Source organism: Quercus lobata, chromosome 10 (assembly GCF_001633185.2).
Source record: "Quercus lobata isolate SW786 chromosome 10, ValleyOak3.0 Primary Assembly, whole genome shotgun sequence".
Classification (NCBI taxonomy): Eukaryota; Viridiplantae; Streptophyta; class Magnoliopsida; order Fagales; family Fagaceae; genus Quercus; species Quercus lobata.
This window is the reverse complement of record NC_044913.1, coordinates 34,732,853-34,751,334: the sequence shown is the minus strand read 5'-3', so window position 1 is coordinate 34,751,334 and position 18,482 is coordinate 34,732,853. Positions and strand designations below refer to the sequence as shown.

At 37.9% G+C, this 18,482-nt stretch overlaps 1 protein-coding gene across 1 annotated transcript; it reads right to left on the bottom strand.

Moving 5' to 3' along the window:
• Nucleotides 1–900: 900 nt before the first annotated feature.
• LOC115964670 lies at nucleotides 901–10,773 on the bottom strand. Its single transcript, XM_031083934.1, has 7 exons — nucleotides 9,734–10,773; nucleotides 8,808–9,402; nucleotides 8,199–8,762; nucleotides 3,622–3,840; nucleotides 1,960–2,061; nucleotides 1,554–1,772; nucleotides 901–924 (listed from the first exon to the last, which is right to left on the bottom strand). The coding sequence occupies exons 1-7, from the start codon at nucleotides 10,771–10,773 to the stop codon at nucleotides 901–903; spliced, it is 2,763 nt and encodes a 920-aa protein (XP_030939794.1).
• Between the last annotated feature and the right edge of the window lie 7,709 nt (nucleotides 10,774–18,482).

Below are 18,482 nucleotides of genomic sequence, written 5' to 3'. Positions count from 1 at the left end.
TCCAGAGGTCCACACAATATGACCTTTAGACAAAGAAGTACTTTTCATGAGTACATAAGCAAAAGGCACGAAGAAAGTATGAATGTGGCCTCTCATCTATGGAAATGGCCAAGTCGGAGAAGTGTGCAAAAACCAAGCTAAGGTTAAGTTTGCCAAAGACGCACCACATATTTGCCGTAGCAACAAGGACACCCAACACAACTTACAGCAAAGAGAGGAGATCCCCACCCATGGTAGGGAAGATGAGATCATTAATCTTTGGTTCACCCATGATGGAACCAAATTCTAGTGGGACATAGTTCTACTCCATTGTAGCAGAAAACATGCCGAGTAAGGACCCAATAGTTGGCAGCAACACAAAGAAGAGGCTCATCCACCCTTATTTGATGGTATGGAAAGACACAAGAAAGACTATAGGGGGTGATGGAATCATTGAAATTTGGACCAAGCCTTCTAATCCAAGTCGAGACATTGAGTGGAGAGTTTTTTGCCATTGGGGGACCTTAGAAAAGTGCTCTCTAAATTAAAAATACGTTACCCAAATGGCTACTTTTCTACTTAATTAGGGCGCTAGGGTTTCCTCTGATTTATGGCCCACGTACGCAAGGTCAACCTTGCGTAAGCGAAGTTAAAGCTGCATACACAGTCCCATCGTCATGTACGCATAGAGCTTGGCAGAAACTCGTTCTCCTCTGTTTTAAGCATAGTTTATCCACGCCAGGGCATCTTTAGGGTTCCTACGACCTAAAGGATCATTCAAGGCATATTTCAAGCGCAAGATTTCAAGCATCAAAGAAGCAATATTGTATGGAAACACATAATTAACCATATATCTTTAAAATTAAGTACTAGTCCCAATTAAAAGCATAAATGTAAAAACATGTTCTTAAGTACAACCCTTTACCTCAAATTGAATTCAAATGTCTGCTAAAAGAAAAAAGAAAAAGTAAAAGCAACAAAAAGAAAGAAATATGTGTGTTGTATTCCTATGTGTCTTGACTGTAGGTAATCAATGGTGTCACCGCTTCCTTGGTTGGTAGCTAAGAGTCGCTTCCGAATCCTTCTCACCACCACCACCACCACCACCACCACCACCACCACCATCATCATCATCACCACCATCACTGCCTGGGTAGGCTGCCCCTTTAAGGCCATATAAGCTCCTTGAATAGTTGGTCACCTACACCTTGAGATTCCCTGCCAACCATACCAACTCCTTATGCTCTTGGTTGGTGGGCTGTAGTTCGAAGAAAGAAAGGTTAGTGATCGGAAAAAAGGAAAGACAACAAGAAGAAAAAAGAACCTAGGGAAAGAAGAACTCATCTCCTGGGTGTTTATAGGAAAAGGGTAGCCCGTTACATTAGGATTACGGGGCATGGGGCGCTCTCGAGCAAAGCCATTAGGGCCATAACCATAGACCGGCCAAGGGAGATGTGGAGGATCAATTGCCTAATCAGCAACAAACATTTCTTGCTACAAGTTTTCCACCATTAGAAGCCATGACAAACAAGGTAAAGGAAAAGGAAAAAAAGGAGAAGAGATCAAGCATATACCTGAATAGTAAGGGAAGGCATAAGGCAGGTGATGTTAAATTCCTCATAGTCCAATCCATCAATGAGCTGCTCGGCGTAGGGAAAGTCACTCCTCCACAAGTTGTACTCAGCATCGGTCATGGAGCATAGGGCAAGCGTGAACTCCAGAGGATCCATTACAATCTGTAGGTCATCTCTACCCATCAGTTGACGTCGCACAATCTCCGCCAAGTAGAGTGCCTTCAAGCCCACTCCTTTAAAGGGCCAGGTAATCTTTGAAGCAATGATGGTAGCAACTTCCAAATCTGGCGATGTGGGAAGGGCCTAGCTAGCCTATGGAGTCTAGTTGACCTATAATGTGGTTAGAAGAAGAGTATCCTAAGGAAAATGCATGAAGAAGCATGAAAACTGGAACTCTTAAACTTACCTCATCTGCAGTTAACCCAAAAAGATGGGTCCTTACTAGAGGGAATTCCCTCAAATTTGGATTGGTGCCCAGAGTTATGAGGCCATACCTAACAATCCATTGCTGTAAAAGGAAGCACAAGCCACAGGCTAGATACAAGATGGTATAATTTACAAAATGGTATAGTTTGCAAGATGATACAGTTTACAAGATTACAAGCTACAAATGAAAATACAAGAGATGGAAAGAGAACTATCATCAAGTGGCTTCCAAGGCCCCACAAGTTGTTGCAAGGTGCCCCAGCTAAGAGTGTCAAGGATAGAGTAAAGATAGGCAATACATGCCTGCCCCTTGTTGGCCCTCCATGCATTTGTAAAGTCTTGAAAGAGGGTCAACCACCTTAAGAACACCGTTTTCCTACCATTAGTGAAGAGATAAGCTCCTAACAAATGTAGAAGAAAAGCCCTAGCCATTCGGACTTGCTCCTCCGTAGTCCTTTGTGGGAGAAGCATGTAATCCGACACCAAGTCAGAGGTCTTGGTGGAGTACTTCCTGATAGGCCACAAACTGAATGACGCCTTGTGATAGAAATTAATTAATTAATTAGCCAAGTTATTAATTAATCAATTTATCATGCAAATGCGTGGTAGCACAAACAAATCACCAATAAACTAATAATGCAGCGGAAAATAAATAACACGGTGATTTGTTTACGAATGAGGAAAACCTAACGACAAAAACCCCACCGGGTGATTTTCAGGTCACCACTCCCGAAACTCTACTATTATCACAACAAGCGGTTGCAAGTAAAGGAATCCAAGTACCTTACCAACCTACAGTTGAACCCTTACCCAAATACCCAATTGGACTTGTTCTGTAGTGACAGTTCCCCTTTCTGATGCACGACTCCTAGTACGTGACTAACCAATTGCGTGGATCCCCATACGCGACTTCAATCACCAACTAAGAAGGTTGTTGGTTGCAAAGTTCTTCAGTTCATCCAAATGATGAAGATCAAGAAGATGCTTGGTCACAAAACCCTACGGTGCACATACACAGCAACTTCTTCAAGAGAATGAGATGAACTAGGGCAAGAACTTCGTTTTCGGTCACAATTTGCTTGAACAAAGTTTGCTCAATGCTTGTGTAACTTTGAACCCTTTGACGACCCTTAAATTGATCATTTTATATGTCTAGGGTTAGGAGAAAAGAAGGCCCAAAGACACATTCACGAATCCCAAGAAAATCATATTGAAATTTTGAAAATCTTAAACCTCAACAGATAGCAGCTGTTGAGCAGGTGTTGAGCACACCAAATGAAGAACAGCTTCCTTAAGCTCGATAGATGCAGCTGTCGACCAACTGTCAAGCTTTAATGATTTTGCACTTTGAACTTGTTTTCTTGAACAGACTTGAAAGCTTCAATACGTGATCTTGAAACAAGGTTTCTTGAAGTATTTAAAACATCCTAAATCTATCCAAATACAAGTAAAGTGTGTTTTGTCAAAGGATAAGCCAATTACATAAAATCAAGACATATGTTCTTAACATGTGAAACACATATGTCCTAACACTTCCTCCCCAACATGTCAAGACCCAGCTGGACGCCCGATAGCCATCAAAATTAATGATAGTCCCTTTAAAGCTAAGGCCGGTCATGCAGTGGAAGTCATAGGGAGTTACCGTCATCTCCCACTCAACAATATGGAAGGTATGTGTAGTATCCCACCACCCCTTGATGAGGCATTGCACCAAAGTTGCACTTGCAGACTTTTCTGGCAGAAGGCTAAGGATAGGCTTAAAGCCCACTTCCCGGATGTAAGCCTTGGTTTCATGAACAAAGAGGTTGTACCACTCCACCACCTTGTTGGTGCTTCCCCTACCAGCATAAGGGGAAGAGGACTACAAAAGAAGAAGATAACATTAGATTCTTGATTCAAGTGAAAATGCTGTTTTTGATACAAGAATAAAGATAAAAAGAAGGATGAATTGATGTTCAGGAGCAAAAATGACAAAAAAAGATGTTAGGATTGTATATAAAAGTGAACCAATTGAAAAAGAAGTGAAAATGGGTAGAGTAAGGCCTCCACCAAGCATCTCACGTATGCGGGTCAAGGCCCATGTACGTAGACAGGACCCCGTGTATGTAGGCCAAAACCCATGTACGTAGAGCCCCAAGAATAGTCATGCATACGCAAGAACAAAGCTGCGTACACATAAGTCCAAGCTACGTATGCAGGCATGCAAAAGTATGGACAGAAAGTGTCCTTTCTAATTTTCAAGCATATATCATCCAAAATCATTCCTAAACATGTTCCTACCCCTTCTAATGTGTTAGGTTTTCATCTAAACCCATCTCACAACAAAACCCAAGCATTTACATGTCCAAAAACTCATCAAAATGGAAGATTAAAGAGAAACTTGAAAATAAGAAAAGTTTGAAAAACTTACAAATTCAGCCATAGGGATGTGAATCTCTGGCCGATGTGTCAATGACGGAGGCTTTATCAATCTCACTACTCCATTCTAGCGGGTGAGGAGAAATGCATCAGAGGAAAGGACGTAGGAAGTCTTTTTGGTCTTGGGTGCCATTGAAGGAGATGAAGAGAGTCTAGAGAGAAAATAAGAGAATGAGAGATTTTTGAGAGAATGAGAGAATCAGATGATGTGAGGAAAAGATAGAAGGGGGAAGTTTTGTAGAGAAAAAAAAGGGAAGTTGAAAAGTTATGAAGGATGTAAAGAGATGGGGGAGATGAAGAGAATGAAAAGGCGGGAGCACACCTGGCGGCTAAACTATATGTAGTTTAGAACTCACCACTAAACTACATGTAGTTTAGTCATGAACAATATAAAAAATAAATAAATAAAAAAATCTCAAGATTGCCTAATTAGGCACAAAGTCACCAAGGACCCCACAATAAGCAGTAAAGGAAGTAGAAAACTCTTCCCCCAATGAAGCATGTACATTCTAAAACCATTTCTAGTAAATCACATAAACTCAAGAACACTATCCCCAGTAAGAAAGCAGAAGATTCTTCCTAAGTGGATCAAGAATATCTAGAACATCATCCCTATAGAGGAGGTAGATTATTCTTTCCCGATGGACCCAAGTATATTTAAACAATCCCCAGTGAGGAAGCAGAAGATTCTTCCCCAATGGATCAAGTACACCTAAAGTATCTTAGTGAGGAAGTAGAAGATTCTTCCTCAAAGTCCTCGGCATACCATGAAGGAAGCAGAAGATTCATCTCCAGTGGATCACACATCTACAAAAGTTATACTACTCCTCAGTGAGTCCATTTTTACTACTCCTTAGCAAGTTTCTCATCCCTAAGTAAGTCATGAAAGAGGCAGAAGATTCCTCCCCATACAAACCTACTTCTTAGTGAGTTTTCACCACTAAAGTGGATCCAACAATCAAGACTACTCGTGCGCATATCCTCTGGGCATTAAACATGCTGGCATGGTAGAAAAAGGTAGAGATAAAGATAGAGAAAGAGACCAAGGTCAACTCAAGGCAAGAGCCTCACTAGAAAAGGTAGAGAAAGAAGTGAAGAAAACAAGAGGAGTGAGTCACCTAGAGAAGTTTGAGGTAAGAGCCCCAGATGGACACCATAGAGACTACATCCTTTTGTTTTTTGTTGGGTTAGCTCTAAGATAGTAAGTCACTCGCCATTTTCTTACAAGTGGAAAAACAGGTTCTAGGATAATGAACTTGTCGTTGCTTGTTTCTTGAGCAACAAAGGTGGGACTTTGGACATACGAATCCCATGCAGCTCTTCGGAGTTACACCCCGCTCCATGTATGCGTGATGTGTGTTGTGTGCGTGGGTTAGGCTTGAGCCATACAGTCAAAACAAAATATTTTGTCTCTTTTTCTTTTGATTCTGTTAGCGAAGCTCATGAATCAAAAAAAGGGCATCTGTAGACATCGCATTTTGTACCCCCTACGACTCGGGCCCCCATTCCTCAATCATGCCTAAACTCTAAGGCTTAAAGCCAGTTTAGAGCCCAATTAAATATAAAATTGACTTGAGGAGTGTTAAAATGGAAAATATAACCTTTTAAATGAGAAAAAAAAATTATTTTTGTAAATAAAATGACCAAAGTGGCCCTCGATCCACGTATGTGAGTAGCAGCTTCCGTACGTGGGCCAATGCATGCGTACATAGGCACACTCCTACGTACACAGCTGGGATTTCAGAGACATAAAAAATGCAAGTTTTCTACAATAATGGCTGAGGTTTGGAATGAATCCAACCTCATCTGGGAGCCATTCCAAACCCCATTTTTTCCACTATATAAAGCCTTACATAGTATATTTTCAAAGGATAGAGAAATCCCATGGGAAAAATACAAGATTCTTTAGAAAATAGTGAATTAAAAGGGAGCTTTTCACAAAACACTCTCAAGTCAATTTTTTTTTTTTTTTTTTGATTGGGACCAAATGGTCCCAATCCTTTTAGTTTAATGTTGCTAATCACTTTCTTATTGTTTTGTGAATAGATTTGACTGAGGGGAACAATCAAAATCGAGCTTGAAGAGCTTTTCTTTGAGTTATTAGTTCAAACTTTGTCTTTTCCTTTTCTTTTCTTTTCATGCTTTTAATACTTCTGTTTGTCTTGTTTCCTATTATAACATGTTTTGATATGCTCTTTCTATTTTAGGTTTATGTTTTTATATGTTTAAAATGCATGTAGGGTGTTAAATATAGTGTTTTAAGCTTGGTTGTGCTTTTAGGGTTTTCTGGGCAAGAACTTGCGTACGCATAATCTTGCTTGCGAACACAGGCTTAATTATGCGCATGTAGGCTTGTTCTTGCATGCACGAGTCGCTGCCTAGAAACCCTAATTTCTATTTTGTGTATTTCATTTCTGCTTTCACATGTTTTTTTGTTTAGCTTCTTTTCCCATGCCTTTATGCTTTCAATGTCTATGTTTCACTTGTTTAATTGCTTGCATTGCCTCACATGTTAGGATTAGGGTTTATTTTGTATTTTCTTTGTTTCAATGCCATGATCATTCATTCACATGCTCATGCATGATGCCATAGGTGTTGAGTTGCTACAAGGTGAGTAAAGGTAAGTCATACATTCACATTCACATGCATATGTGTTGTTATGTTTTGTTTGATGAACATTACATGTGTTGTTGAGCTGTGTTTTGTGTTTAATTTATAGATGATGTACTTGCTGCCATGATTAAGTTGCTACCTTATATATGGCATGATAGGGTTTTCACATGTTAGAGGAATGCTAGGGTTGTATATGTGTGGTTTGGTTTCTTATGCTTTATGGATGGATATGTATGTGTTTTGGGATGATGATGTCATGTTGTATACTTAGATGTATGTTAGTGTTGAACATGATTTTATCGAGTTTAAGACGTAAGACAAAATGATGGGAGGCCAACCATAGGGTTGGGTGAACACTTTCCCAAGGACATACGTAAACTCCGAACTCATATCTCTAGTAGTAAGATCAATGGTTGTTATTCGGAAGGACGCTATATTCATGGTTCCTAGGCCATTGCAAAACTAGGTGGCGACTCCTCCGTTGTGTCCACAAGCACCTTGAGGCGTTAGGACTATCTACGTCGTGGCATAACATTTTTGCAAAGTGTATGATTAGAACCAAGCAAATCCTAGGCTTACAAGTATGATCTAGCTTGAGACTCTTACCATTGTGCCAAGCTCTTTGACCATATGCGTTATGCCACACAATTAAAAAGTTTAGATAGGATACATGACATGAAATTATACTTCAATTGATATCCAATTTAGATTTTAATTGGAATTTATCTTAGTTTTGACTTTAAATATATATATATATATATATTTATTTATTTATTTTAGAATAAAATACCACTCATGTGAATTTTAAAAATTATTTTAATGTTTGAAAAACAATAAAAGATAGCATAAATAATAAGTTGTTAGAGAGAATAATGTTATTTAGAGTTTAATTTAAAAACAACATCAATTTATAAAGTTTATAATATAGTTATTTTCAATTTTTATTAATTATACACATTGTTATGAAAAATAATAAATTACTGTAATGAATTTAAACTCGTAACAAGTTTGAGAAGGGAAAAAAAGTTGTACTTTTTTCTTAAATTAAAATAATTACTTCTTTATTTTCTCTATATTCTTTTTCTTTTTTTTTTTGAAACCGGAACCAAATGACTTTCATTAATTCAAGAGACTAGAATCCAAATAGAGAGCATCCATAGTAGGGGGAGGATCCTCCTCCATCCATACAATATCATTATCAGATAACCTAGCAAATTTTGCCAAAGCATGAGCAACACCATTGGCACTACACCTAACACAGCTAGCTGAGATGGATCTAAAACCTGCAGCCAAGTACCAAATATCTTCATAGATCAATCCAAGCCGAGAGAAGTTTGGTTGAGCCTTTGAAACTGTCTTCATAACCAGAGCATTATCACCTTCTAGTATCACCTCCATAAAACCAGCATCTATAGCAAATTCCAAAGCTTTGCGACAAGCCATCACCTCCAATTCTTCACCATCCCGCACAACACCACCCTTGGCAGATACAGCAGCCATAACTTCACTATTCCCATTGCGAACAACAGCACCATAGCTCGAAGTCGCACCATTATCAAAACTGGCTCCATCAAAATTCAGCTTGAAGAACTCTCCTTGTGGTGGTTGCCATGCTTGACTTGTAGGGACATGGACTGATACAGGTACACTTAGTTGGTCTTGAGCCTCAACAAACTCTCTCAAATAATCTGATGCACGTTGGTGAGACTGTGATGGGTGTTGGAAGACACCCCCATGCAACACCGTGTTCCTCTGTAGCCAAATTTGCCAACAAATCACCCAAAATAAGTCCTATACCTCCAATGACAGCTTCGGCATGAGACTAGCTACCAACTGTCTAAAATCCACTTGCTTAGTCCCAAAATTTTGAAATCTGATAGCACTACTCGCCCACACATCCTGTGCAGCCCCACACTCCCAAAGCACATGTAATACCGTTTCCGTAGCTCTATGACAGAAGCAACAACTCGCATCCTCCACCACCCTTCTTCGAACCAAATTATCCTGTGTAGGCAATATATTTTGACATGCTCTCCAAGAAAAGAGTTTTACCTTATTGGGGACCCTTGCTTTCCAAACCCGTGACCAAAAGGAAGTGCTTTCTCTTTGTATTGAAGTCTCTCCTGAAGAACTCTTTGCCATCTTCAATAACTTAGTGACATGGTACCCGGACTTTACACTATATTTGCCCTTCTTTGTAAACAACCATACCAAGGAATCTTGCACAACCCGCATGCTCAAAGGAACCTGAAGAATAGCTTCAGCATCAAACTGATGGAATAAAGCTTGAATTCGTTCTCTATCCCATTGGTGGATCTGCCAATCTATTAAGTCTGAAACCCTCCACTCCCCAATATCCTCCTTTGGTTTGCTGATTAGGTAACCAACAGTCCTTCAAAACATGGATGGAAGCACCATTACCCACTCTCCAATAACACCCTCTCCTCAAAACCGGTTGGGCGGCCAGCAAGCTCTTCCAAACGTAAGAGCTATTTTGACAATCCTTCGCCTCAAGGAACTCACACCGCGGAAAATATTTTGCCTTAAAACAATTATACAAAAGAGAGTTTTTATCCTGCAACAACCGCCATCCTTGCTTTGCTAGCATAGCTAAATTAAAAGATCTAATATCTTGGAAGCCCATCCCACCCTCTTTCTTTGATTGTGTTAAAAAGCTCCAGCTTTTCTAGTGAATTTTCCTCTCTTCACCAACTTGCCCCTACCAAAATCTGGCACACATAGCATCTAACTCATCACATAATTTTCCGGGCAATTGAAACACCCCCATCGTATAGGTGGGAATAGAGTGAGCCACTGCTTTTATCAGAATCTCTTTCCCTGCCCTAGAAAGCAACTTTCCCTTCCAACCCTGCATCTTTTTCCAAACTCGGTCCTTAAGGAAAGCAAAAAAATCATATTTCCTCCGTCCAATCAAAGTAGGCAGCCCCAAATAAGAATCAAACCTTTCCACAGCCTTCACCTTCAGTTTATTAATAATCCATGCTTTTTGCTCCACAGATACATTGTTGCTAAAGTAAGCAGAAGACTTCTCTAGGTTAAAGCATTGGCCAGAAGCATCAGCATAAAGCTGTAGAGTATTTGAAACAACCTGCACTTCATCTTTATTAGCTTGACAAAAAATCAAAGAGTCATCAACAAAAAGCAGATTAGTTATACGAGGAGCATTTCTATAGACTGCCACTCCATGCAACTTCCCATCTAATTCTGCTTTAGCAAGGAGCAAGGTAAAACCTTCAGCACATATCGAAAACAGATAAGGAGACAACGGATCTCCTTGGTGAAGACCTCTAGAAGGAATGACATTGCCATAGACTTTTCCATTAATCCGAACAGAGAAGGAAGGTGTAGAAACACACCTCATAACCCTATCCACCCAAACCTCCGGAAAACCTAGTTTTATCATCATACCCTTAAGAAAGCTCCATTCCACCCTGTCATAGGCCTTACTTACATCCAACTTAAGAGCTAAAGCCCCCTTTTTCCCCTTCCTTCGAATATGCATGGCATGCAAAGTCTCATAGGCTACAAGCACAGTGTTAGTAATAAGGCGACCTGGTACAAATGCACTCTGAGTAGGAGAAATTATCTGTGGCAAGATCAGTTTTAACCTGTTTGCCAAAACTTTTGAAATAATTTTATATATCACATTACAAAGGCTAATCGGTCTAAAATCTGCCATTTTTTCCGGTTTCTTTACTTTAGGAATCAGAACAATATGAGTATAATTAACATCAGGCTCCATATTACCAGAATGTAAAAAATCTAACACAGCATCAATCACCTTATTACCCACAATATGCCAAAATTTTTGATAAAAAAGTGCATTCATACCATCAGGTCCAGGAGCCTTTGTTGGTCCCATTTGGAATAATGCTACTTTAACTTCTTCACTGCTATATGGCCCGATAAGCACCTCCTGCAATCATCTGTGAGTTTCTTAGTAACTGTAGTAAGGAAATCCTCCATTCTGTCACACGTGCTTGCTTTAAAAATATTCATTAAATAATTCAATGCCACCTTTGCCACTTCCTCAACTTCTTCCACCCAGACCCCATTAGCATTCTTGATTCCCTCAATATAGTTTCGTCGCCTTCTTTGGGAGGCTTTGGAATGGAAAATTTTAGTATTCTTATCTCCATATTTTAACCAAGAAACTCGAGACCTCTGGCGCCAAAATATCTCCTGCTTCAGCAATAAATCATCAAGCTGTTTGCTCACCAGTAGGAACTCAATTCTGCTTTCTTTAGTCAACTCACTTTCATTCATCAACTCCAATTTCTTTTGTAGCCTCTTAATCTCCTCAATTTCTGGTTTGGTCTTTGAAGAACCCCAAGCATACAATTCAGCCCCACAAGTTTGGATACAGTCCCTAACACCCCTCAAACCTGAGCTATTACCACCACCTTTTGCCCATGCCTCAGTCACGACTTCCTCACAATCATCCCACAACAACCAGTTCTCTTCAAACTTGAAGCCACCAATCCCCCTTCCTCTAGCTTGCCTATCCTTCATAGTTTTCAACAAAATAGGTAGATGATCACAAGCATGGCTGAACAAATGAGACACCAAACTTGCAGGAAATTTTTCCATCCACACCCTATTAGCCGTAGCTCTATCCAGCCTTTGTTTTGTATGGGCTGAACCTGGCCACCTATTAGTCCATGTAAATTTATGCCCGGAAAACCCCAAATCAGCCAGCCCACATGTTGTGAAATTTTAAAATACTCGCAAGTGTACGAACCGTACCGAAGTATAGTTGGACAAGAACGAGGTCGAACCCACAGGGACTTGTATGAACGTAGGAAAATTAATTAAATCTTAACCAAATTAATCCTAATCTAGGTTAAATAAAAATTGGTTGGTTGCAATAAAATAAACTAAGCAAATAATAAAATTAAGCAAATAGTTAAACTAAGCAAAAGATATAAAGTAATAAAAAGATGTAAACAATTAAGAGAAAGGAATTAAGATTTTGGAATCCGCCTTGTAAGTCATATTAGCATATATTTATGATCATTAATTTTTCCCAACTCACTACATGATAATCTAGAAATCAATCTTGTTATCATGGAAAATATCATCATTTAAACCCTTATTTTAAAAATCAAAAGCATGTTCTTCTTCGCTTCTTAAGTATAAAATCAAATCATAAATTGTATCCATAGTCAAACAAATCACAAGATATATCCGATTTTATAATCAAGAATTAATAAACCAAGCATTCAATTAATTAAGACAAATCCTAAATCATGAGAAAAACATGATTGAACTCATATCTAGAATCTCATCTTGGTCAATTGATATGAAGCAAGAACAATTTAAATCATTAAAGAACAACTATTGTGGGAAAAATCAAATCACATAAATATTATTGATAATTCTTAACAAGGTTTCATCCTCAACCCTAATTATAAATTTAGCTACTCATAGTAATTGAAAGAAAATACCCCTAAAGAGCCTTTAAATAGGTTAAGGAATCCTATTACAAGTTGAATTTCCGTTTGGAGAAAATTCCAGATTTTTAGGCTTCACTTAACCGACTATTTTGGCCCATTTAACGTCAGAATTTGGACTTTCAGTAAACTACAAAGTTGTAGCCCTTTAAGTTATAGTTCCAGCCCAACTTGAATCATCTCGATTGGACATCTGAGCCGAAAGTTATGCCAAAAATACTAACTAATGTGCAGTCTGGAATCCTAATCCGAATTGGACTTGGATTTGGCGCAAATTTCCTTTGATTCCTTACTCCAATTGGACTTAAATTTAATTGGGTTGGTCTTTTCTTGAATTAATGCCTGGCTGGATGTAAGTTGGCTTGATTCAATTGGCCTAGCCCCATTTTGCATGTAAAGCCCTTGTTACCTACAACACAAAGATATTATATAATCAGTCATATAATCAGTCACAAAATAACATAAAAGTAAGGCTAAATATGTAGATATGTGAGTACTTTATTGTATATATTTCATGCACATCACCACAATCCTCCAAAGAAACCCAAAAATCCTCCATCTGATTATAATAAGGTGCATGGACACTTTGCTTCTCAGATGCATGAAGAATGGCATTAAAATCACCTATACAACACCAAGGACCCTCAATGAAAGACCGTAGATGAGTTAAAAGAGCCCATGACTTCCACTTTTCATTTGCCTCTGGCCATCCATAGAACCCTGTGAGGTGCCACACAAAAACATTGTCTTCCACTACCTTCGCTAAAATATGGTTATCAGTAAAATTAATAACATCTAAGTTCATCTCCTCCTTCCACAGTAATGCCAACCCACCACCCGAATTTGGCTTTTTCAGAATCAATTTATTTTTAAAAGGTAAGTCACCACAATAAGTAGTGCCTTCGTATTTTTCCATCATCATCATAAATGTTAGGTTTTAAATGTTTAGAATAATTGGCAAACCGTGAACATAAACTTGTTTAGGTGTAGATCATAGTGTTTATAAGTCATATTAGACAATGTTCAAGGCGTTGGAAGTTAGAATACAAGAATAAGGAAGATGCAAGTTTAGGAATTCGAAATATAACAAATTTGACCAATCGAGATTGTGCTTCAATCAATCGAATCGCAAACCTGTAGAATTTAAATTAAGGTCCATCAACTCGTTGGGCCATCAGATGATTAGGGTTTCAGATCTAATTCACATAATATTTAAAGGAAACCCTAAGACACATTTTGAGGAGACTTTAGAGTTGCTCTTTTGAGATATAAAAGGTTTTGTACCTTCTCCTTTCAAAGTCACAACTAGAAATCAATCTTCATATTGTCAGAACTGGTAGATCTGAGGTTGGTGCATACCAGTCATCAAATGTGCTGGATCTAAACCTTCAAGGGTGGTCTTGGAGTCATAGACTGGAGGTCTAAGTGATTCAAAACTTTAGATATCAAGCGTATTGAAGAGCAAAGCATGAACTGTAGGTTTATGTTGGAGTAGATCTATATCAAATAAGTCTGAGGATTTTAGAGCTAGGTTTGATAATCATAATTAAGTTTACTATGAATTAAATATTCTTGACTTATAAACTTCTATTTGATAGTGAATTGTTTCTTCCTAGGATTGGTCCCCCTGTGTTTTTTACCTTAAAATTAGTTTGTTTTATTGGTTTTCTATGGATCATTATATCTTGTGCTACTTAGACTTTTCACTGTATGATATGTTTGATTTATGTTTAACCTAAGGCTTGCATAATTGACTTAATTAATAACTTGACCATAAAATCATATTAAACATTGTTTGTTCAGGGGTCTAGAACTTACAATAAAATTCCACATATTTGCTCCTTGTTCCGTCTATATTGTTTCGCAAAAAGTCAAGAACCACCAAAATTTGTACAAAACATTTCACAACCTCTCACCATTTTTGTTTTGAAATGGGCTCCAAGTGAAGTGAATGATGAGAGTGTTGTGAAAGTTTTCGGAGGAAGTTTTCATTAATACATCCATATTTTCCATCATGTTGTAAATCCGTTTTCTCCCACTCATGCATTTATCATGGCATGTATGTATCTTTCATCATGCCCATTCCTTTAATAACACACACACACACACACATATATATATATATATATATATGTAATTTTCAAGATCACTATCTCTCTCATATGATCTAACATTGATAATTATGCAAATAAAATAATTTATCTCAATCTATGTATTCCATTTTATGCTTCATTAATCATATTTGTTATATATATATATATATATATATATATATATATATATTTTTTTTTTTTTCTTCATGTTAAAATAAACAAAGTATAAAAGAAAAATTGCACATAACATATTGTAGTTGGTATACTATAAAATGGAATACATAGGATTTTTATTCTAGATTTAATTGTATGATGTAGGCATGTCTCTCTTAACAATCCTGATAAATCGTAAGTAAATTGCCAGCATTAGTAGGAATTTAGTCATGAAAATTTTGATTGCAACCTTATCATCCGTGTGAACCAATTTTATATCTAAGTTGATTATTAGATATGTTATTGAAGATTTAGGTTAAACACATAATCATCAATATCATGCAAGTGTGGAAATATAAATAAGTGACGATCCAAGAAACCTAATAAAAAAATTGTTTCATAGGAAAAACCAGGGGGATTTGACTGTATCAATCCAAGGTAAGCAGATTCACTATTAGATAGAGATTTGCAGTCAAAAAAGTTATAATTATTAAACCCAGACTGACCCAGCCAGTTGGATCGGAAACCCAGTGACCCAGCACCTAGATTGGTCTGGGTGTTTACATGGACCGTTTTTACATAAGACCCGGTCAAATCTAGTCAAACCTAGCAGGTTTGTGGTGATCGAGAGGTAACTTGGATGGGTTTCTATAACTTGGTTGGTTTTGTGAAATTTGTAAAATTACATATATATATATATATAGGTACACTTTATTAATTTCTATATTGTTTAATGTGTTATAACATGGTAATTTAAAGAGGAGAAAACCTAAAGAATTCACAAAAAATGCACTTTTCTATTTGTTTACCTACCCCCAAGACTCCTATCCTATTAAAAGACTACTTTGTTATTGTGAAACCTTGATTTTGAATTATAATTGCCAATTAAATTTAGGCATATGATTATTTTTTTAATTTACATATTTATGTTATAATTTCTCAAACTTATATATATATATATATATATATATATATATATTGATAGGGAAAAATGAATTGACCCCTTGAAAATTAATTAATTAATTAGTCAAATTACATGCAATGGCGTGGTAGTACAAACAAATCACCAATTGTACTAAATGCAATGGAAAATAAATTTGACACGAGTGATTTGTTTACGAATAAGGAAAACCTCTGAGGCAAAAACCCCACCGGGTTATTTTAAGGTCACCACTTTCAAGAATCCACTAATCAACAATTAAGCGGTTACAAGAATAAGGAATCTTACTAACTACCCTGGCCTATCCCAAAATACCAACTTACAGTTGAACCTTAGCTCTAATACCGAATTGGACTTGATCTTGTAGTGACCTTCTTTCCCTTGATGCACAAGTCTCCAATTTGTGACTAACCCTTTGCACGGATCCCAGTATATGACTAACTCCAGCAACTTGAACAGATGTTGTTAGCTGCAAAGTTCTTCACTTCATCAACGATGAAGATCTAGAAGCACTTGGTTACAAAACCCTATGGCGTACAAACGCAGTAGCTTCTCACAGAGAAAATAAATCTCTTGGTCTTTGTATCCATATATGATAGCTTTTAAAAGCCTTATATATGTCTAGGGTTGTGAGAAAAGAAACCCTAAACAAATCCAAAAGCCTAGGCCAAAATTCAAATTTGGTAAACTGAAAATCATAGTTCTCGATAGATTGAGCTACTGGTGAGCTATCTATTGAGCTTCACATTAAGTCTCGATAGTAGGCATTTGTTGAGCTATCTATTGAGACTTAATGAACAACTTTTCTTCACTTGTTTCTTGGATCAATCTTCATGTCTTTAATACTTGACTTGAACAACATGTTTCTTGAAGTACTAAACACATCTTAGATCTACCAAATTACAAGTAAAGTACATTTTGTCAAAGGATTAGCTAATTACAAAAAAAAATGACCCTAACAATCTCCCCTTTTGGAAATCCGTGACAAAACCACAAACAACAATTATGTGAGAAGTCTAACACAACTATCTCATAACTTACAAAAGTACATAATTCTAACCCTGCTACGAACTCTTGAAAAACTTTGCAAGAAGAGAGATCATGGTATGGTAGACTTGCAACCTATCTTAACTGAAACACTTAAACAAGATTCATCAAGGCATCAAGTGTGAAACATAGAAAAGTTGTATAAAAGAAGAAACATGTGTATAAAGAGAGAAAAGAAAAAACACATGTGAGACAAGGTGGAAAACACACATCATCATAAATATAGAAAGAAGAATACAATGTATGTAAAAATGGTCACAAGACCACGGTACATGAATTGAGAAAAGATACACCAAAACCTCACTACATCCCTCAAAGCAGTCTCCCCTTATTTAGTATATCCTATGCTTGCTTTCCCCCTAACACAATGACTACTCTTATATACAAAACTACTCCCCTTTTTTGTCACGAATGACAAAGGGTGCATCACTGAAAGGTCGTCAACTTATCATTACTAGAAGAGCTAGAACCATTAGCACCATCATCATCATCTCCATTAGAAAAGGACCCCTCAGTAGGCTCAAGTGAAGGTAAAGGCGCAAAACCACCAAGGAGAGACTGGCGGCGAGCAATGTGACCGATTCTGGTGTTCATCTAACACATCTCATCAGATAGATGGCCAAGATGACTACCAAAATTAGCATGCATATGATGAAGCTGATCCATGATGTTAGCGAGGGAGACATCTACCTTAGAGGAGGAAGAAGGGGCAGATAAAGAAGAGGGTCAAGGGGTAGGGGCTGCATCCGTTGTCTCTATATGAGGCTGCTTTGTAGCCAGCTGTGCTGCACTCCTCTAGATAGACTTCTTGCTATTGGTACCCATGAGATGGAAGAGAGGAGAGGGAGGAATGGTGACATGTAAGTATGTGAGGATGCGTGTGATAGCTAAAGGAAAGATGAGCTTATCACGTGTAGCAGTGTCTTAATAGAAATCTATCATAGATACTATCATGTGTGATGGAAAATCTATAGAGAGATCTTCCATGAGAGAAAGAAGGAAACAAGCACGAGGCTCAATGATAGTATTATAGTGTGACCGTGAGTACAAGGGTCATCACCATATTAAGGATCCGTGGACCCTTAGTAAACTTGATTCTAGAGAAATTTAAGGTACCTCCCTAGAACATGGCTTTCCCACAAAATAGTGAGGCCAACTCGTCTCTAGAGATAAAAGAGAGACTCTCATGACTAGGGTAATCCGGGTGATCCACCCTAGGGACACATAGTACCTTGGAAATGAGCACCAAGGTAACTATGAGACGTGTTCCTTGGAATATCGTAGTAAACCTAGGTATAGAGGTATTGACGGCATGCATGTTGCAGTAAAACTCTTGTATGAACACGTTGGGACACCTCGAGGGTTTCTCACATAGAGAAGTCTATCCTCGAGAGCTAAACGCACCGGGTAAAGGAGTGTTTGGAAAGTCAGACAGAATGACCTAGTGTTTCGAATGAATCGCCTGGTTAGAAAAGTTCTTAAAAAAGTCATCTCATGCCTTCTCATCACAGAACCGAACAGAATCAAGAGGGAAGGGAGTAGAAGAAGAGGAAGAGGAACCACAACGTCTTATCGGGTTTTTAGAAGGGACAGAGTTTTTAGGTGCCATGAGAAACAGAGAACACAGTAAGAACATAAAGCACAAGAAAGAAGAAAAGATGACGTGCAATGCATGAAAATGTTATGTGCTAAAGAAATTGCATCATGGGCAAAAACTCAATCCAATCTAACAGCACTCACATTGTATAATTAGTCACACAATCCT

What these genes read in the sequence shown, in the direction of transcription:
- LOC115964670 (XM_031083934.1), bottom strand. Translation starts at nt 10,773, where the DNA reads ATGGAGCCTGATGTTAATTATACTCATATTGTTCTGATTCCTAAAGTA. An exon ending in TTGTTGAGTGGGAGATGACG is followed by an intron (nt 2,062 to 3,621) that starts GTAACTCCCTAT and finishes TTCCTTTTACAG; the next exon opens with CAATGGATTGTTAGGTATGG. An exon ending in TGCCTTCCCTTACTATTCAG is followed by an intron (nt 925 to 1,553) that starts GTATATGCTTGA and finishes TTCTTTTAGCAG; the next exon opens with ACATTTGAATTCAATTTGAG.